This window comes from Osmerus eperlanus, chromosome 9 (assembly GCF_963692335.1).
Source record: "Osmerus eperlanus chromosome 9, fOsmEpe2.1, whole genome shotgun sequence".
NCBI classification, from domain to species: domain Eukaryota; kingdom Metazoa; phylum Chordata; class Actinopteri; order Osmeriformes; family Osmeridae; genus Osmerus; species Osmerus eperlanus.
This window is the reverse complement of record NC_085026.1, coordinates 3,504,223-3,525,862: the sequence shown is the minus strand read 5'-3', so window position 1 is coordinate 3,525,862 and position 21,640 is coordinate 3,504,223. Positions and strand designations below refer to the sequence as shown.

At 42.2% G+C, this 21,640-nt stretch overlaps 2 protein-coding genes across 2 annotated transcripts; one reads left to right on the top strand and one right to left on the bottom strand.

Annotated features, from left to right (window-relative positions):
- Positions 1–5,033: 5,033 nt before the first annotated feature.
- On the top strand, positions 5,034–8,193 carry LOC134026690 (programmed cell death protein 10). Its single transcript, XM_062469584.1, has 8 exons — positions 5,034–5,190; positions 5,714–5,935; positions 6,057–6,110; positions 6,394–6,511; positions 6,611–6,737; positions 6,891–6,969; positions 7,053–7,135; positions 7,381–8,193. The coding sequence occupies exons 2-8, from the start codon at positions 5,846–5,848 to the stop codon at positions 7,460–7,462; spliced, it is 633 nt and encodes a 210-aa protein (XP_062325568.1). The 5' UTR covers positions 5,034–5,190; positions 5,714–5,845; the 3' UTR covers positions 7,463–8,193.
- A 379-nt stretch (positions 8,194–8,572) lies between these two features.
- LOC134026689 (glycosyltransferase family 92 protein C35A5.5-like) lies at positions 8,573–21,334 on the bottom strand. Its single transcript, XM_062469583.1, has 6 exons — positions 21,087–21,334; positions 10,902–10,992; positions 10,096–10,722; positions 9,676–10,003; positions 9,404–9,591; positions 8,573–9,202 (listed from the first exon to the last, which is right to left on the bottom strand). Exons 2-6 carry the CDS (start codon positions 10,937–10,939, stop codon positions 8,986–8,988), a joined length of 1,398 nt encoding a protein of 465 aa, XP_062325567.1. The 5' UTR covers positions 10,940–10,992; positions 21,087–21,334; the 3' UTR covers positions 8,573–8,985.
- Positions 21,335–21,640: the final 306 nt, after the last annotated feature.

Here is a 21,640-nt window from a genome sequence, read left to right as displayed (position 1 = left end):
TCTTTCACCTGGAGAGCTGGTGTCGGGAGAATAACCTCCTGCTGAACGTTGAAAAAATGAAAGAACTGGTTGTGGACTTCAGGAGGAAACAGCAGGGTGATATCCACCCACTATGGATCAACGGGTCTGAGGTGGAGAGAGTGGACAGTTTTAAATACCTCGGTGTGACCATCACACAGAACCTATCTTGTTCACTTCATGTCCGGAGAACTGTGAAGAAGGTCAGGCAGCGTCTCTTCCACCTCAGACGCTTGAGAGACGTAAGCTCCCCCTCAAGGTGCTCAGGAACTTTTACACCTGCACCATCGAGAGCATCTTGAGTGGGAGTATCACTACCTGGATGGGCAGCTGCACCAAGCAGGACTTCTCAGCCCTGAAAAGGGTGGTCCGTTCAGCCGAGCGGGCCATCAGAACCACCCTCTTCGACCTGCAGGACATCTACCAGAAAAGATGCAGGTTGAGGGCTGAGAAAATCCTCAAACAGCCCAACCACCCTGGATACTCACTCTTCTCTCTGCTGCCGTCAGGCCGGAGGTTCCGCTTCCTGAGAGCCAACACGGAGAGGATGAGGAGTTTCTTCTTCCAGGCCATCCGTCTGCTCAACTTAAAACATTGACATACTGCTGTGTGCTATTTATTCTATTTTATTTATTGTAATTTATTTATTTATATTTTAATATCCATTTATGTCTTATGTCTTAGAATGGTATGTCTCTCTTAGTATCCTTTTTATTTAATTAAATGGTTGCAGGTACACAAACACATTTCACTGCATATTGTACCATGTATAATCATGTATGTGGCAAATAATAAAATCTTGAATCTTTATTCATGATGTGTTCCTAAACAGCAAAATTGTTCGTAGGTGTGGTCTTAGAATGATGAATCCCAATGTTGTAAATTGAAAACTCGTGCCCCAGTGCTCCTATTTAGCATAGGTAAACGCCCCGTTAATTCCCATAAAAGGACATGAGATGGTGTTCTCCGATTTGTAACTCGTGTTCTCCGATTTGTAACTCGTGTTCGTCAGGTTGCAAACAAATGTAATGGGGTCATTTATTTGTGAATTGCGTTTTGGGTTTTGTCAACATTTTAAAGTTTAAATGGTGGCTGTAGCTGAAAGATTGAGGAAGAAGAAGGATTTGAAAGTTTAAGAAGTTTAAGAGGATTGAGAGGATAAAAAAAAAACTCACCATGTCAAAAATATTATGAATATTGATTTATATTAATTCAAGCATAAGAGGTACAAAGCTGAAAAGTCATATCAGTCATAGCCTGAAACTGCTGAATTGTTTGATAGCTGAACGGTTTTAATAGCTGAAGATTTGAAGGCGCTGAAAGGTGTCGTGGAAGAAATAGAAGAATATGAATATGATACAATAAAGATTCAAAGAACAATACTCGGAATGCTGAATCATTCCAACAATAAAGATTCAAAGAACAATACTTGGAATGCTGAAGCAGAATTCCAACAATAAAGATTCGAAGAAGCAGAATTCCAACAATAATGTTGTAAAATGCCAGGCATAAGTTTAGTAGTTAGATAGCTCTACAATTTACCGGGGCAAGGTCTGAATCTAGGAGCAAAACGAAGCTAGGTAGCGTTATATGGTAGCAAAATGGTGTTCACTTCACTTATGTACTGAACCAGACCAGATTTTACTTACTGTATAATCAGGGCTGCCAACTTTTCCCAAAACCTTGGCCCCCAACACCCGCCAACCTGCCAAATGCGGGTTAAAATTCATTTTGGCGGGTGTTAATAAAAACTCACTAGCCAGTTTGGCCGGTGATACATGTTCTCGGCATTGTTCTCGGTCATTTATCCCCCTGTAGTGATGGGTCGTTCGCGAACGATCCGGCTCTAAGAGCCGGTTCTTGAAGGTGAACGTCGGGAGCTGGCTCGCATATCTGAAGAGCCGACTCTATTTTTAATAGATTAATACAGCCTATAAAAACTAAATGATTATGAAATAATTAATTTTAATTGTATTTAAAATAATTGACTGATTCAAAGAACAACAAAAACATACTTGTAGGCTTAAAGGCGCACACGATCATCCTCACATTCTGTTCCTGTCAATCCTGCATGAGGGAGGGCCGAGCCAACTCACACACAGTCAGAGAGTAGTCAAAACTCGGAGGAGAGCCATGACAAATCAATGCATTTTTAAAGATATGTGGTTACGGTCGAGTATGATTTCATTTAATAATTTAATTCAAATTGTTTTCACACCTATCATAGTCAAATTCATAGTTAAAACATGTATTTTTTAAAGAGCCGTTGGAGAGCCAAAAGAGCCGGCTCTTTTTAGTGAGCTGAGCCATACGAGCCGGCTCACGAAAAAGAGCCGGAATGCCCATCACTATCCCCCTGGCAGTACTTCCTAAGTTTCCCATGAACACTGTGCCGTAATGCTACGTGACAACGTTTTATACGCCCATTGGCTGCGCACAGTTGAAATGAAACCAGCGCGAGAAACTGTGGAAATGAACGGAGCATCCACCAGAAAACACAAGGAAGAAGTAAAACGAAGCATAGCGGATCATAGGAGGTAAGAGCCAGCTAGAGTAGTAAAGTAAAGTAAAAAGTTAACTTAATGCGGCGGTGGTTAGGACAAACTTCTGGGGGCGAGAAGAGGAACGAGGCAGGGGATGAAGATATTGATAGCACTAGAGAAACGAAGAAAAGAAAATGTAATGCAAAATGGCTGGCGGGTCGGGAATGGCTTGTGTTTGACAATGAAAATGTTGTCATGTTTTGTAAGGATTGCCGCATGTAGTCTACGCATAAGAAAAATTATGTTGCTTACTGACACAGTCTTCTGTAATGTAAATACACTGTTCTTAATAAAGAGTATATTAGGTCAGTTTAATTACTGCCTGCTTAGGACAAAACGTTACTGTAAATGCATGGGCAGGAGTCAATCTCATGACGCGAATGGACGTTTTAGCCATTTACAATAAATCGTGTCCTTACTTTGTCACCTGTTGGTGATTTCACATTCCCTTGCATCATACTTCTGTGCTTCATTTTACTTCATTTTCTGTGTTTTTCATGCCAACAATGTTAATAAAATTATCAAATGCATTCAGAGAAACTCATAATTGTTCTTATTTTCACCGGAAAGAATTGGTGGAAATTCTGATTGACGTAGTGGTGACGTGGTGACTTAGGTTAGCACTGAGTTCCCTTCGTTGACACAGTGGCACTTTTTGCACATTGGCTGGTGATCAAAAAAGTTCATTTAGAACCCTGTATACAATGTGTGGCGTGAGAGCGTGAGAAATGTTTGAAATGCGTGTGTCACACGGCGAAACCGTGAGAGTTGGCAGCTCTGGTATAATCCTAAACCTAAAACGCTGCAACGATACAGCGACGCATCACACAAGCTTGAGTTCAAATACATTATTTAATGTGACAGTACTGTACATGCAAGTCTTAAATAACTATTTAGCTTGTCGGCTCCGTGACGCCGGGTAAATTGGGCTCGGTACTTCAGAATGATGTCATCTTGAAGGCAGTAAGGTTTGAAAAACCATCAGTCAAAATTATATTTGATTTATTAACACAAAGATATTGTGGCAATGTGGACATTTACATTACACTTCTTTCAGCCATTTTGTATTTCATTCCTTATTCAATTAGACCCTATAGAAAGACATGTATTCTACAAATCTGTAACAGATGTCAAGTCGATTGGATCTATGGTTCATGAGGAGAAGAGTTTTGAAGGTACAACCTTCAGCAAAATCTATCATGGCGGACCTTATGGGTTCTTGAGGCTTTTTTGTTCCCCATGAGAAATAAGGCATGCATACAAATTTTCAGGCATTTTGGAATAATGGGGCGCTGGGGAAATCACGTAGACTTTGGGCGTGTTTTATAGCACCACCTATGGGCGTACATGGGCCATTAGCGGTCTGGGAGTGGTGAGTGATCTGTTGTATCATTGGGCCAAATTTGAAAAAAATCAGGTCCAGGACTTTTTGAGCTATTGGGCAATTTAGCGGAGAAATATAATAATAATAATAGGAATACTAACAAAAACAATAGGTTCCCTCCTCATGGAGGAACCCTAATAAGAATACTAACAAAAACAAGGCTTTGAAATCGTTAGAAAATCAGCACTCTTCTCTGCTTGAGACTGGGGGGGTGTGTCGCCTGAAGGAGCTGAAGCTCCGCCCCTCGCTGCCTACTTAAGACCCAGATAATGGACGTGGATTTGTTTTGGATTTTTCCTTTACTCATCAATAGGGAAATTAAATAGCGTTGCAGCTGAAGTTCTGGCATCCAGGGAATTTGCAGTTGCGGGTAGAGGCACATCCTGAAGCTAGTTAGCTAGCTGATGTAGGCTACAATAACAGTACAGCAGGAGGAGCCATTCAGTGATCTGACGTAGATGGGTCAAAATGACTTCGATAGGTCATTTTTTGTCTCCGCCCATTAAAACCTAATCTTAAAACGAAAGAGAAACTGTTCTTCGGTCTAACTCCACATTTCAGTGCAACAAAGTTTTCGCGCTTTGCACATGCTTTCAGGAACTCATTTCACACGTAGGTATAGTGTAATGAGAAGCAAATTATGGAATTTGCTTTACAGGATCTTTAAAGGGAGCTTGACAGCCTCTCGGTGCCACAAAACTGAAGGCTTAAGGCGGTGGAACGTTTAAAAAAATTACCTAAAACCACACCTAAAAAGCTAAGTTACCTTAGGTTACATACGGTATGGAAAGAAAAACTGATAACTGATAGGACATTTTTGGTCTGTCCACCCTAGTACATGATGAACGCGAAACCTCAGAATCTTCGAACTGGGTCTGAAAAAATGCAGAGAAATAATGTCGTTGATGTGCAAGCTTGTGCTGTCTGGACAGTTTCGAAAAATATTGTTAACGCGCGAATTAATCGCACGAAAAAAACGGACATCATGTGTGGACATCTGCCAAATGGCGAAAACATTTACTGCTCAGGGGCTATAAATTGGTCAGAAGGACACACACACAAAAAAAACTTTGGACGATGAGTGGCTATGCCATTACAAGCAAGCTGATTGGATCGTAGACGGAAGCCGTCTCATGGCTGTAACTGAAAAACTTCCGCCTTGTTGAGTTGTGAAGAAACCATTGCAGCTAGCGACTATTCACCAATCGCCGAACGAACTTGCCGATTGAAGAACTCACAAGAAAGGTAGACTAGTTGCATATGGAACGATAATCATAACTATTTACATATATTGTCACGTACCCATAGAGTAATTTGTCACTCACTAATTTGTCAATAGTCTAGCTTGGTAGTTTATACGCGCTAGCTTTCCAGCCATCTAGCTAGAGCTAACTACTGTACAGTAATCTCACCAAAGCCATTGCAGAGCAGACGAGGCCTCGGCTTGCTAACTTTCTAGCTAGCTAGTCAAACCGTAGCAGTCATGTGTGTTAACGCTGTATTGATTTAATAATATTGTCAGAATCGTTGTCATACAATTATATATATTATCCACTCTATCAATTAATACAGCAAACGTCTAAGTTGTTAGATCTGAAGCATATCAAAGTAGCATTGGCTCATCAATCTATGTACCTAGCTAGACAGCTACTTCTAAGTATCCCTGTAGCTGTGGTAGTGGTAGTAGCTAGTGGTAGTGTTCTCATGAACAGTACTCAACCAAAAAGGAGATCCTGAAAATGAATACTATTCTTCTCTATTTGTCCAGGTTCCTAACGCTCTGGGGCCTGTTGGATTCACGTTGTGTGTCTGTGTGGGTGGGTGAGTGTATGTTTGAGTGTGTGTGAGTTGCTGCCTGCTTGTGCTGCACCTGTTTACTGAGCGCAGTTCCTCCTGGAGGATGACAATGGAGGAGATGAAGAACGAAGCGGAGACAAGCTCCATGGTTTCCATGACACTATATGCTGTGATGTACCCAGTGTTCAATGAGGTGAACTTTATGTTCTGTGTGCCTGTATGTGTGTTTGACGGTGAGAGCCAGAGATTCACTGCTGAGTCTTTACTAATGGTTAGGTTGTATGGTTTGCTTTTTTTTTTTTTTTTTTTATCAGTTGGAGAGAATCAACCTATCAGCTGCTCAGACATTGCGGGCAGCCTTCATCAAGGTAGAACAGTCATGGCGTGAAACATAACCTCAAAAACAATCACAAACAGTTTTTTCCACACTGCTGGATTTTAGACACTGCTTTATTTAGTATATCTGTAATGCATAACAAACTCTACACAGATGTTGGGAGATTTGTCTGTTTGGCCATTTGTTATGAGTAATATTTAAATGGACTCTGGGTCTTTGACTAGTAGCCTATTACCAGGCTAATCTTGTTTGAGTTTGTTTGAGTGTGAGGTTTAGGGATGATTTACAATGGGATTGTTGTGTTCTTTCAATAGGCCGAGAGGGAGAACCCAGGTTTGACCCAGGATATTATCATGAAGATTCTGGAGAAGAAGAATGTCCAGATCAACTTCACTGAATCCTTACTGCGCATGGCTGCGGACGATGTGGAAGGTGAGTGAGCACGCATGAGATATGCCTGGTGTAAGTAGATTATTGAAACACTCTTTCTCTCTTCATTCTTTTCAGTGCACTTATTCTTTTTATTCACAGAGTTTATGATCGACCGTCCCGAAAAGGAGTTTCAAGACCTGAACGAGAAGGCCAGAGCTCTGAAACACATCCTCAGCAAGATTCCAGATGAGATCAATGACAGAGTACGCTTCTTACAGACCATTAAGTAAGGCTGAACCCTAAACAAACTCAGAACATACAGGACGCAATAAATCTCTCATACTCAAATGATGTTATATTATTACTACTACAGATTCTTGGCCCACACACATCATTATTAAATAATTATTCATTCTTATTTGGTGTTTATTTCCTGCAGAGACATTGCCAGTGCCATAAAGGAATTACTGGACACAGTCAACAACGTCTTTAAAAAATACCAGTACCAGAATCGCAGAGTGAGACACACAAACACATGTTAATCTTGCTAGTCAGCCGCATTCTCTTTGTCAATGCTCTTCAATTTTCTGACCTTACCCAGGCCTTGGAGCATCAGAAGAAAGAGTTTGTGAAATACTCTAAAAGCTTCAGCGACACCCTCAAAACATACTTCAAAGACGGGAAGTGAGTAGGCAGAACTTGGTTCAATCCCATGTGAAATAGTTTTGTTTAACATGCACAACATCGAGATCCTCATCTTCAGTATGTTTGTGTGTCAAGCCATGTCTACTAATGTTGTTGTGGGGAGACAAGAAAAACATTTTTCATCTGTTAAAAGACTGTTAATTACACTGCTCCCTACTGAGAATTGTTGCATTATCGATTGCAAGTGTTTAGTGTTAGTCCAATTGTTACTCCCTGTCTTCCAGGGCGATAAATGTGTTCATCAGTGCAAACCGGCTCATCCACCAAACCAACCTCATACTGCAGACCTTCAAAACTGTGGCCTAGCCCAGGAGACCACATCCCAGCTTCCCAGAAGGCAAACATACAAAATGGTGGCCTGTTGAAGCGTACATGTATATGTAATATAGAAGAGTTGATTTTAGGGCAGGGGTTAGTTTTTATTCCATTCATTCAAATTCCAGAGACTAAAAAGTGCAATTTGTTTTTGGCAAGGCTTTTTCAAGTCTTGAGATGGAATTTAACTGCTCCTGTCTGGTTGATTTTAATTTATAACCCTGGTATAGTTGGGAAATAGGCGAGGTGTTTAATTAAATACCAATTGCCTTTTTTCTAATATATTCATGTGATTATTTTACTTTGTGTTTCAATTGTGATTTCAAAGTCACACAACCGTGGGAGAATTTTTGGTCCAAAGTGATATCCTCCACTCGGCCCCCTCCTTCCATTACACTGATCTGTTAACACAAGATAGGCAAAAGTAACGGGCTAAGTGGCCACTTGTTACGCTGTGTCCCGTGACTGTAGTGCAGATGAAGGACAGGAGAACAGGAGAGGATAAAACAGTAGGCTCAACAGATTAAATTGCTTCCCTTCATCCAACAACAGAAAGCCTATATACTTCAGCACAGCGTGCGCCTTACCAAGTCCTGTAGCATTCCCTTCTCTCAGGAGAGGGCAATCAGTCCCTGCTGTTCAAAGACAGCAAGAGAAATTCAAGTCCTGTATTTAATTGATATCTGATTGCAAATATTCAATAAATAGTTTCCAAATGGTTATTGAATTGTGTTTTTTGGAGTTATGTTTTGGGGAAAGCCATGGAGGGAGTTTGCAGAGTGTATATTTTCATATTAGTTGAGAGCACATTGTTAATAAGGAAAATAATTCCTGATGGGTGTAGCAGGATAGGATATAGCTTTGGTCATGAACTCAGAGACATTGAGTGTTATAATGATGTTCAGGAATGAATATGGCATGACTAGAAATTTGTCAAATTTCCTTTTTCTTTGTTATTTTCTTGAAATATCTGAATCATCACTTCTATGTACAAGAGATACCACCTTTATCCAACATGGATCTACAAGATCAAGTTGCTCAGGTACAGTGCAAGCAAATAAATACAGATTTTACAGTGAAGGGATGAAGCAGCACTTTTCCATCTTAGTAAGTTTATTGGCATGCACAAAGGCATCAAGAATGTATAGACTTGTTGGTTTCATATTGGACAAAAGGAAAACTGCCAATGTACTTAACCATACTGGACAACATGAAGCTGTAAAATAAACTGCTTGTAAACCTAATCTGGAATATTGTTCCAAGAACTAAAAGAGAATAAAAAAGAATCACAGAACTTCATAGCAATGAATTTGAATTACATATAACTAAATTATACAAACAATGAAAAGTAACAAGCAGTGAGCAAATACATTTATTTTCTTTGGATCAATTTATAGAACTTGGATGTTTATACAAAATATATATATATATATATATTGTCCTATGATTCCATATGAGTTATTTCATTGTATAAAAAAGTTACAATGGATACCGCCAGGTATCCACCAACCCTTTCACGTCAGGAGCCCTGCCCTCCTGAGGGCCTTGTCCACGTTGGGGACCAGTTGTCTGTGGTAGTCCCATAATCTGGTGTCCTGATGTAGTTCATTCTTTGTCAGTGCCTTTTGCAGGGCAACTCTGACATGGATGATCCGACACACCTCTGGGGGTACCTCCACCACATCCTTGAAGCTGTGCAGTACGCTGTGCACTGATGTCTGCTCCACCACTCTGGAGACACACAAGAAGGTGTAAGCACATCGATAGTGAATGAGTGATTACTAATGAATGCTATAGTCCATGGGAAAAAAGAGTAACTAAAATTACACATTGGAAGTCAGAGACCAGGAAGTTTGCTTTGCAGATTGGATGAACATTCTTGTATGATTTCATACAATGTGTACATAAAATTACACTGGCCCCAACACCTGCCTTGGCTGCACTACCATCTTGAATGGGTGTGATTTATTTGATGTTTGCTTCCAGTTTGGCTCCTCTCTGTAGATGTGCTCCAAAATGTTGACACCTGGCACCCCCTCCCAGTAGGGTACATGGTACCTTCCACTCAGATCAAACTGGGTGTTAGGGAATATATGGTTCTGGATCATGAAAACTCCTGCCTGTGCAAATGGATGGATGGAGACAGTTTACAGAAAATGTTATAAAAATTACATTCCCACAAGCATTTTCACATATACACTCACCTGTGGGTACTGTCTTTGCAGCATGTCGAAAGCAGAATTGAGGCTGGTGTGTTGATACGGTACTATGATCTCGTCTATATCATTAAGTAAGACGTAATGCGAGAGATACATGTATCTGTACACACAATCGTTGAGTGTTGCCAGCTGGCCGTAGTAATGTAATTCACCTCCTTGGTCTGGTTTCCAGCCAGGGGATGGAGTGAGGTAAAGTTCAATGGGCCAGGGCAGCACCTCCACAAAGCCCTCCTGACTGTAGCTCTTCAGCAGCATGTCTAACTCTGGTCCACAGCTAGTGTTATACACCACCACCCTGCCAACACCCAGCAATCTGGGAGACAAAGAGCATGGAGGTCCTGTATTGAGGGTGCATTATGCTGCCGGACACTTGCAGACACACAGTGCTTCCATGTAGACACTCACCTGTACATCTCTAGGCTCTGGGTAAATTGAAGTACATTGTTGTAGTTCTCAAAGAGGTTGGAGATGCAGACGGTGAAGTTAAACTGATAGTGATAGTCCTCCTCCTTTTTCTGTCCACTCTGCAGGTTTTTGATGGGGAGGAAGGTCTGCTTCAGCGTACTATTGACATTGGCATGTGGCATCAACGTGACATATTGCACAATGCTGCAGTAAGCAGGAATCTTACAGAGGATGTCGGTGGTAACAAAGGGGAAGCCAAAGTGATCAGAGTGCATCAGCACCTGAGCGGGCAAGGTAGTCGACATATTACCCATGCAACAGAAAACACAGAAGAGATCCCGGACCGAGTCTCTTTTGAACACACTGATAATTCGCACCACGTTCTCCTCCAACCTGCACTCCAAGTAGGCGGACACCAGTAGATGTCTGGTGCCAGTTAGAGGGGTGAGGGTCTCATTTGACACGTGAAGTGAAAGACAAAGATCTTCTGATTTGGTTGGAACAGCATAATAAGACTTCATACGAGTTATGAATCCAAAAAGGACCATACATGCAACTGCATATATGAGAATGAGAATAACCTTCCATTGTAGTTTTATTCGTTGCATTTGGGTAGGATGGTCGAACCTGAGACAGAGTTTAATCTAAGTTTATTAACAAAGGGGATACATCTTGAAAACTGTACAGGTATGCACTTTCTATTAAAAACATTCATGAGAGACAAGACTAGACAAACTACAATATGATTAATTTGATACAAATGAATTCATACAGTTTAGGCCTGTTTCGAATTTACAAGAACTCACCTAATTACTGAATTATTCTTATAATTGGAGGCAATCATGTCCAATTCATAGTTATGTGAACAGTCTTGTCTTGTCACACATTGGCTGCACCCTGCACACAGAAATCATTTCACAATTAACTTAGGAGCATGGGCGGAAATCCCGGGGGGGACAGGGGGGACACAACCCCCCCAATCCTGGGAAAAATATGATTTGTCCCCCCCAATAAATCACTGTAAACATAACAATGTAATTTCAACAACATTGATAATATGCAATGAAAGCGCTTTGCTGATTATGGACACAATGGCGCTTTTTGAAGTTTAAAAAGATTTCTAACCCCGCCCTTGGTCCCACAATGGTTTGATCCACAGCCCCTGCCCTCAGCAGTGATGCAGGTGCGTGTGTGAAAATCGGACAGTATCTGTTTGTGTCGTTGGTGGCTGATGTCCAGTAAGTAGTTGTAATATCTGAAAAGGTGACTTGAGTGTCTACCATTTGAAATGCACGTGGCTAACGTGAAATTAATCCAGTTAATCGCACCATAGCGATTTCACTATGTTGGCTGGGTTCACACACACTAAACTAGCGGCATTTGCATAACTAGCAAACAAACCGATAGAGAAAACATTAGCTAGCACTATTCCATTTGGCGGCGTCAAAAGATGGAAACTTTGCTATCGTCAATGTAATCCAAGATCAGCACGGATATTGTAGTTCTTCTAAATCCATTTGCCATGCTTAGCGATACTGAACAGAACTATACTATATTCCCACCATTGTCATAATTATCTTAAATGGTCTTGTTGCAAAAGCTAAATCGTCTCTAGGGACTTTGAAGCACCTGTGTGCCGATCTGGAGTAAACTGGCTATAACAAAGATGATGGCAAATACCACACAAACGGAATTGGGGCTCGCTAGCTGCATATTCAGCTATTCTGGGAAGCCAGACAAATATAAAACCAAAACATGAATTATATTAAAATGACAAAAGGTTGCAGTTTGCGTTGTGTAAAGGGTGAACTCATACAGCTGTCAATCCAGCTGTCAATGCAATCCGTTTCACCTTTCCTAACTGACTGTCTAGCTACCTGGTAGATCGAAGCCTATTCTAGAAGAATGGTAATAAATGATAAAAGCCCATCTCCTACTGTAAATAACCTGTACATTGTGTGTGCGGCCAGCATGGTAGAAAAATTGCAGAAAAAAGAAAGACGGACATCAGAGCATTTCAGGACACCAAAACGCAAAGAAAGAACCCTAGTGGCCTAATTTCAAAGACTATTTGATAAAATGTTCATAAAAATGATGTGAAATGTGCTAAAATAAGTTTGTTGAGTCTCTTGTTTGGCAACATGACGGGTTCCTCTTCTCTAGACTTGTAAAATAGGGACATAATTGGACAATGCCATGGATACCCCCACTCTCTACTTAAACTGGTGACTGAACCAAGATTAATTTGAGGCAATGGTATTGTTGTTGTGATTAATTGTGTAGTATTGGGTACTGGTAGTTAGGAGGATGGCAAACATCTTATTTCTTTTCTAGGAGACAGACTGTGTGTCAGTGAGGGTGGTGAAAGGGAAAGAGCCAGGGAGAGACTTCAGATGATAGTGTCACAGCCATGGCAGGACTGGGGGTCAACCTTTTTGCCAGCAGCACCAGTATAGGAGAGAGTGGCACAGCACTGTCTAGTCACCTCAGTGGTGGCACAGAACCATATCAGCCACACCCACAATTTATAGAACCGCAGGCTTTTGCCAACAAAGTGTTGACATTTCAAGAGAAATGGTTTTGCGATTTCCCCCGACTTTATGATGGTTCAATTGAGATTATTTTAGATGAGACTGCACCATGCCCATTGTAATTACATAAACTGCACCCATACAGTGTACAGTACATACTGGCCTTTCTTGGTATTGCTGGTTGTAAATACTGTACACCTGGATTCATACTTGACTGATAAGAAACACTACTATAACTACATTTGAACAAGTTGAGACAACCCTTCAGTTACTAACTATAAATGATCTGGGAGTATTAATTATGGTTCCTCAATATACATTTAACATATTACAATGTAGGCTGTGTTACAACAGTCATTTTGGTGTCCCCCTCAGAAATTGCTCTTGAGAAAATGTCATATAATTGTCCCCCCCAAAGTTGATAGCAGATTTTCGCCACTGCTTAGGAGTAAACAATATCAAGGTTCTAGAGTGCGACCAATTTGGTCGCATATGCGACCAAAATGTGTACGGGTGCGACAAAATGTTTTACTAGGTCGCACCGGTGCACCTAACCTCCTTGCATCCGCTGCCTCTCCAGGAACGAAGCGTTTGTTTCTTCTTTGACGGAACTCGCACTCATGGTTGTATCATATCGTGGTCTAAACTAATCAGAGACAGAGATGGGGCGGGTCTTTGCCTCTGATATTCAGATATTCCTGTAGGCCTATACTGCTCCGTGCTGTGTGATTGAAATTACGACCTGAGCACCAGAGAATCAGTTATGGCAGACCTGGGCATTGTACGGCCCGCAGGGCCACAACCGGCCCACAGGCTGTTCCAATCCAGCCCGCGTGAGGTAAATCTAAAATTTAAAATAAATAAATGTGTTGAGCGGTTGTAAATATGTAGTCCTGAAACACTAGTGATCAGGCAATTTACATATGTGCGCTTGCGCAACCTCACCGACAGGAGAGTTAGGTGGTTAGCCCTCGAAAATGAAAAACGAAAGGTTGATACAGAATGTAGAGTTTTTAACAAGACATGGACTTCTAAGTATACGTTTACTGAGGTCAAAGTCAAAGCTGTGTTCTTAGTTTTGGAGAACAGGTCGCTGTGTTGAAGGATTAAAATTTGAATCGGCACTAAGGGACTCAAGAAAAAATAAGACATAATAAGAACTTCTGATTCAGTGGGAGCGGGCTGATGGTTTGCTAGTTAAATTGCACACTCGGATCATCACCTGTCAGCTGTCCTTCGCATATCCACCTCAGACATTCAGCCAGATTTCGATGCACTTGTTCAAGCCCACTGGATTCCTCTCACATAACAAAATGAACTGCAAAAAAGTATTGCTTTTTGTATAAAGTTGATCAATTGCATACCTTTAACATACTGCAAAACAACTTTTCAGTGTTGGTGAAGATTAACTAGTTACAAATAAAATGAAACACTGATGTAATGATTATTTTAGTTTTTACTGTTACTTCGATAGTCTTTTCCTAGTTGACCAACATGTAAAATATTTATATAAATATTTACATTTACATTTAGTCATTTAGCAGACGCTCTTATCCAGAGCGACTTACAGTAAGTACAGGGACATTCTCCCCGTGAAGTGCCTTGCCCAAGGACACAACGTCATTTGGCACAGCCGGGAATCGAACTGGCAACCTTCAGATTACTAGCCCGATTCCCTCACCGCTCAGCCATCTGACTCCCTGGGTTAGGGGTTAATATTTAGAATATCCTCATTCTTCTTAATCAAAATATATACTTTACTGCTTTTTACAATGGGCTTCCTTGTGCGTGATTCCAGCAGACTACATAGTCTAGGCCTACCTACATAGACTGCAGTCTACTACCCTCCTTTCTACTATTATAGTCTACTCTCCTTTCTATTACTTTCTACAAAGGATGGTAGGCTGCTCTTATGTGTTCATTGCCATCCTTAAGAGTTGCTAAAGTGTTATTTCATATATATATATATATATATATATTTATGTATTTATTTTTTTAAGAATGACAATTAAATTTATCTAGATAAACTATGATGGGCCTGCTGAACCTATACTTCTTCCACAGATACTGGTCAGGGAAGCATTACTTCTGTCTCTGAAGACCCTTGGGGCTGGTGGGATAAACGCTCTTTGTAAAATCTGAGCACCTTCATCCACCACAGGGTTGTCAAAGAACGGATACGCCATAATTGATTGTAACTTGTCTAGACGCTCTGCTTAGTTTCTAAGTCCTTATTTTATGTCAATTAACCAATGGCTTTTGAAAACAGTTAAAGTGACATTATTTCTTAACTTGTTTATTTAAATTTATATATTTTTTGGAGATGAAGTAAACATGTAGCTAAATCATTAATGTCTGTGTGACGGTGGTCAAACAGGGGACTGACGAACACTTTTGACGAAGATTGCTTGGTTCTTTAATTCCTGTTCATGCAAAAACAGTTGGCATACGCAGCATCGTTGACAGGCAAATTTCTTCTGTCTAGTTACGGCAACAGTACACGCATACAAGCTGCATATCTGCAGTACGCCACAGCTCCAAAGGGGGCTCCAAAACACCCAAATTATTAACAACTGTAGAATTATGGCGAAACTCATCATATAGTTAAACTGATTTTTCAACTCTGTTACATCTGCACTTCAAAAAATGTCTGAATTTACGTTTCCGAACACGGACTAAAGTGGTTTGCGCGCAGGAATTTACTCGACGGAACTGTCTTTTGAGATTCTGTTTCCGCCTGTTTGAAATTATTTGCAACACATTTTAGTTTAGCTTGACTTTTAGCCTGACACGGATCAGGCTAGTTCCGAAGTATAAGTTACCTTGGTTACGTAGCTAGAACTAAAATAAGCTACCTTAATGGAACGGAATTCTCGCTAAAGTAAGTGAGACTTGGCGAAATAAGTCTTGCTTTTCCTTAATCGACGTTGATGGAACACCCCTCAGGACAGAGCAACCACACACAGAGAGACACAGAGACCACAAAATGAAGACCTCGAATGAGACAGTGGCACAGATATACAGCTGAGGGGACGATGGGATTGTATAACGGACAACAAGAACCAGATGGACAATGGGTAACGGGAGGGAGAAGTCGATGAGTGGTAATGAGGGCGATTGGCGCCACCTGTACAGAAAGGAGACAGAGCAAAACAAACACACAGAACACATGACAGGACTGGGGACGTAACACGCCCCCCCCCCCGCCCAAAAGACACAAACCCTGAGGTTTGGTGTTGTGACAACACACACGGACCCCTGTCATCGCATAGCTGCTAAAGTTACCAGACGCGTGACAAGGCATCCGCAACTACATTACTAGACCCCTTTATATGCTGGATCTGTAAATGGTACCCCTGTACAATCAACGCCCACCGCATTAGGCGACGGTTGTGGTTGTACATTCTATTGAGGAATACCAAGGGATTATGGTCAGTAAAGACCACTACCGGCAACGCACTGGACCCAACGTACACCTCAAAAAACTGTAAAGCGAGTAACAAGGCCAAAGTTTCTTGCTCAACTGTAATCTAGTCTGGCATGGATTAAACTTCTTTGAGAAGAAACACACCGGACGGTCTACTCCACCATCGTCTTCCTGAAGAAGAACTGCCCCAGCTTCTGTACTACTGGCATCAACCTCCAATTTAAATGGCTTGTTGAAGTTTAGAGCTGCTAGAACGGGAGTAGTGCAGAACAGCCTCTACTTTCCTGGCCACTGGGCGCACTTCGCCACGGCCTACCTCTTTCCCCAAATAGGTAACAGTAGCCTTGCCAAACTCACATTTGGCTAAATTCAATGTCAGCGATGCAGTCTGCAATCTTTGGAATTGCACCTTTTAATGTGGAAACATGCTTTGCCCATGTGGACGAGTGAACCACAACATCATCGAGGTAAGCGGTACAATGTGGCACATCAGCCAGTACTACGTTCACCAGCTGCTGAAACGTAGCAGGCGCATTGCGCATCGCGCATCCCAAAAGCCATTACAGTGTATTGCAAAGGCTGGCGTTACAAAGGCTGAAATGTCTGAAGCACGGGAGGTCAGCGGAACCTGCCAATAACCTTTCAACATGTCAAGCTTACTGACGTATACTGCAAAGCCGATGGCATCCACACAATCGTCTATGCGTGGCATTGGATACGAGTCGGGTACAGTGACAGCGTTTACGCGTCTGTAGTCAGTGCATAGCCTAGAAGTGCCGTCTGGCTTGGGCACAAGGATGCATGGCGAACTCCAAGGACTACTACTTGGTGTAGCCATACCGTGTTCGACCAAGTAATCTGCTTCCTTTCGCATTACCTCTCGTTTGTGGGCATTGATGCGGTATGGATGCTGTCTGATAGGCGCGGCATCTCCTACATCAACGTCGTGTTCCAACACTGATGTGCAGCTCGGAACGTCTTGGAAGAGGCTGGGAAAAGCACGGATTAGATGGACAAGATCAGCTTGTTTCTTCCTATCTAAGTGTAACATTACCGTAGGTAGCACCTTCAGTGTTTCAGAGTTACACAGACGTTCGCACTTCACATGAGCTTTGCGCTCTTCTAACCCATCATCGGCATCGTCCTCAGGTTCAGCATCAGCTACCAGCATTCCAGCCACCCGACATGACCCTTTGGGCTGGGCGGACCTGTTCGACCTGGGAGGAGAGTCCCTTCTAAGGTACTCTTTCAACATGTTGACATGGCAAAGACGTGAGGAACGCCTGCGCTCTGGGGTTTTAACCATGTAGTTGGTGTCACTAATGCGCTTCTCCACAGTGTACGGACCGGAAAACTGGGCTGACAAGGATGAACCAGGCAGCAGCAACAAAACTAACACCTGATCACCAGGCACAAACCCCCGGCTTACAGTCTTCTTATCATACCTTGTTTTCATCAGTTTCTGGGCAACTGAGAGAGACTCCCCTGCCAACGCGCACGCGTCATGCAGTCTCTCACGGGTCTTGGACACGTAATCCAACACGTTTCTCATAGTACAGACTGAGTTATGACCCAACTTTTGCTCTTTCACTACTTTTAGAGGACCTCTCACTGTATGTCCGAAAACAAGGTCAGCTGGACTGAACCCCAACGACTCTTGTGCTGTTTCTCTTATAGCGAACAAACAAACGGAACCCCTTCATCCCAGTCTGATTTTGTTGCTAAGCAGTATCTCCTAAGCATCCCCTTCAAAGTTTGGTGCCATCTCTCTAATGCACCCTGGCTCTCGGGATGGTACGCACTGAAAGTCTGATGTGTGATGGCAAGTGTCTGCATCACAGAGGCAAACAGTTTGGACGTGAAGTTGGATCCTTGATCAGATTGTAACGTCCTCGATAGGCCAAACATAGTGAAAAACTTAATCAATACCGTAATCACTGTTTTCGCTGTGATTGCACGGAGAGGGATTGCCTCTGGGTACTTCGTAGTACAGCACATTATGGTTAGTAAAAACTGGTTGCCTGACTTCGTTTTTGGGAGTGGGCCAACACAGTCTATTATCACCCTTTCAAAAGGCTCACCCACCACCGGTATCGGGTAGAGAGGAGCTTGGGGAATCGTCTGATTTGGCTTTCCCGTCAGTTGACACACATGACATGTTTTGCAGTACTTCACTACATCAGTTTTTAGGCCAGGCCAGAAGAAATGCCTAAGGACACGATCGTACGTCTTTGTGATCCCCAAGTGTCCTGACCATGCAAAGTCATGTGCTAGCGCCAACACCTGCTGTCGAAACTGAGTAGGTAGGACTACCTGACAGACGGAATCCAATCCTTTCTCTTTGCCATGGGCGTTCCATTCCCTCATCAAAACCCCTTTCTCTAAAAAGTAGGTGGTTTTCGCTTCGCTGGCTGTACCTGCTGAATCCACTGAAGCGAAACACTTCTGAAGGCTTTCGTCTTTTTGCTGGCACTCCATCACCCTCACAGGTGTGATGGTGTCCAACAAACTGCTTAACTCCTCATCGCAGGCACTTGGTTTGAGATCCGTTCTAGGTGGCTTGAGCGACTCCGCCTGAGACACAGGGGGCGCGACTGGACTGTTGTCGGATGTGTATAACGGAGAAAGATCGATGATCTCTCCCCTCTTACCCACTTGGGCGCGAGTCACTGCGCAAGCCGGAAACACTGGAAGGTTTACGTTAGGATCAGAATCAGAATCGTTAGGATCAGAATCCAAGTAAGTGGGATCAGGGTTGTCCAACACCTCCATTACGGGGACAACTCTACCCCCAGCAAGATTGTTACCTAATAACAGAGCCACACCTTTGACTGGCAATTTGGGCACCACCCCAACACGGAAACGGCCAGACACCAAACCTGATGACCGATAAACCCAATGCAGAGGCACTGAAACTGTCCCAATTTCGATTTCCGGTAACAAAACATGCGACCCACAATAGGATTCGGAAGACCAGGGCAGAACGTCAGACATAATTATAGTTTGTGCTGCTCCTGTGTCACGTAGTACCTGTACTGGCTGGCGGTTGGCGGTTTCTTCACTCAGGGAAACCCACCCACTAGAAATGAACGGACTATACCCACAATCAAGCTCCTCGGAGCGCACAAAGCCAACACTTATGTGTTTCTTCTTTTGAGGAGGCGACATGGGTGGCCTAGGCTTGTTCTTTAGAGTAGGACAGTTAGCGACTAAGTGGCCTTCACGATGGCAGTAAAAGCATTCCCTCATGTCCTTACCCAGTGCAGAGGGAGGGTCAGCTGAATAGCGAGACGGTCTAGCCACTTGCGAAGTGTTTGACCTATTCTCGGAAGGTGGTCCTTAAAATCCTCCAGTAATATTAGTTCACGTATACCTGCGTAATCAGTCGTTTTACTGTTTACTTTTTCTGCAAAGCACAACAACCTTAAGCCTTAAGCTTTCCTAAAAACGATGGGGGATCATGGGTCATTTGTGGACTGTAATTCTAAGTTTTTAATTATAATAAGTAGGCTACTTGAGTATTGTCTGCTGTTTTATACTTGTAGTCCACTGTATCTTGGACACAATTATTGTACTTTGAATTTTCATTTTGCTTTTTATACTTTTACTTTTTAAAAGATGCACAGTTTTGTTTTGTTTTGTTTGAACACATGGGCTCAGGCCCGAAGTGGCCATCGGAAGAATTCCTGGTGGGCTGCTCTGCCCGCTTATAAATTGGGCCAGCAGATCGCCTGCTTTCCATTTGTTTTTTTCACACACCGAATAAAACGATGTGTTAAGTTACTGTGTGACTGATAAGTAAGCTAATAGGCTACACTAGGTTTTAATTTAAATAAGCGCATTATCAGACTGTGCATTAAAAAGTGCTGTTTTCAGTTGTTGTGCATGCTCTCTTTCTCAAACCCAAGTGCGTGTACCAAGGTTGTTGACATGGAGACAACCCTAAACCATTTATTGTTGTGGAGGGAGTTAGCAAGATTAAGCTGATGCGAAAAGAATAACATGGATGGGAAAGAGATGCCAGGGGGAACTGAAAAAGCCAGGTAAAAAAAGAAAGATCTGTCACTTCATAAATCTAGGTTCCTGCAAGGGTGGGAAAAATATGTTTTCTCAAAAGCCCTGAATCTTTCAGGTAAAAATTTGGGCTGTAATTTCCGGAAAATATAACAATATGAGTCCAACGTAATGATTATATTACATAAAGCTCAAAAAATCTCGCTTGCACGCTCGCATTAGTGTGAAGTTCCAATTTCACCTCACATCAACACCTTGACTAGGTTCGGGTTAAGCCCCGAATGTTCAATGTATGGCTCAGCCCCTGGTGGGGATGGGCTGGTTTTGGCCATTACACTCCCGGGCTGAAAATGGGTCCCACTCCAGCCCTGACTGGGCTTATTCCGGCCCTGACTGGGCTTATTCCTGTTGTGAATTATCTTCATGATCAAACACTAACTACCGTAGTTCAAAAGTATTTTTGTGTTTGTTAAAGCTATTCACATATAGGGATTCCCACGTACCGTTTACCCATGCCACCCTGCCAAGACCTCTTGCCACCCCATGTAACATTTTCTAGATCCGCCACTGAGTACATGAGTGAATACTACATGTTCAATAATGTGCAGTATAGTTTGAGCACCAGGAAATGGAGCTTCACCCCCATCCCCCAGGTAATAGGCCAGCTTCCAGGTAATAGGGTTATACATTGTTTCTTCAGTCTTCTTTTTCCTTCTTTCTTCTACCTTTAGTCAGATCTATATTCCATTCTTTCTGTATCAAATCTCCAGAAGGGCCTTCTTTTGCTTAAAAATGTCATTGTGTTACATTTTTCACAACCAGCACAGAGAACAAGTGAGTTTGTAGGGAGTATGAGAGACAAATAAAGAGAGTTGGTCTGTTTCTAATGGGACACAATAATATAATACTCTGGCCAAATACCCTGACAGCAACTCACAATATGACAAACACGTTGAGGCTACTGGTGATAAATATATTATATGCCCTGTATTCATCCTAACTATAGTCATTTCACTTACCTCCAGTCTGGGATGTGACTAAAGCCTTTTTACTTTCTTCTATGTTTTGGTTTTGCACTCTTCTTCTTACTCCTCTTTCAGTGTTATGGACCTGTTCAAATAACTAGAACTTAAGTTTAACCAGAGTCTATTGAAGTTTATTGATTCCACACAGTCCACACTGGAACTTATTCAGCTACAATTTTAGCTCTCTAGTTTAGCCAGATATCAGCCTACTGAGCCAACATTTAAGAATGAGCAGACAGCAACAGTGTTGTGTGTATAGATGTGTGCAAGTGTATGGCACTACCAACAAGGAACAATTGAAATAAAAAAACCAGTCAGGCAGGATATCTATTTCCTATTGTGTGTGTGTTAAGGGTATGTCTAACAGCAGCCAAATAGCAGCTGCAATATGATGAGTAAAAGCCACAGGGTTATATTTGTTTGGGTGTATTACGTGTTTGTTTCGCAGCTTTGTTGAATACTTTAATCTGATTGGTCAATTATGGCATTATATAGTCTTTTATTTCTGAAAAGCAGGCCACCACATTCAATAAAAAACCATTGCTGTG

Excerpts from the sequence above, each read along its gene's own strand:
- LOC134026690 (XM_062469584.1), top strand. The coding sequence starts at position 5,846 with ATGACAATGGAGGAGATGAAGAACGAAGCGGAGACAAGCTCCATGGTT. Across the intron at positions 5,936-6,056 it reads TGTACCCAGTGTTCAATGAG|TTGGAGAGAATCAACCTATC; the intron begins GTGAACTTTATG and ends TTTTTTTATCAG. Across the intron at positions 7,136-7,380 it reads ACATACTTCAAAGACGGGAA|GGCGATAAATGTGTTCATCA; the intron begins GTGAGTAGGCAG and ends CCTGTCTTCCAG.
- LOC134026689 (XM_062469583.1), bottom strand. The coding sequence starts at position 10,939 with ATGATTGCCTCCAATTATAAGAATAATTCAGTAATTAG. Across the intron at positions 10,004-10,095 it reads CAGAGCCTAGAGATGTACAG|ATTGCTGGGTGTTGGCAGGG; the intron begins GTGAGTGTCTAC and ends TTTGTCTCCCAG. Across the intron at positions 9,203-9,403 it reads AAGATGGTAGTGCAGCCAAG|AGTGGTGGAGCAGACATCAG; the intron begins GCAGGTGTTGGG and ends GTGTGTCTCCAG.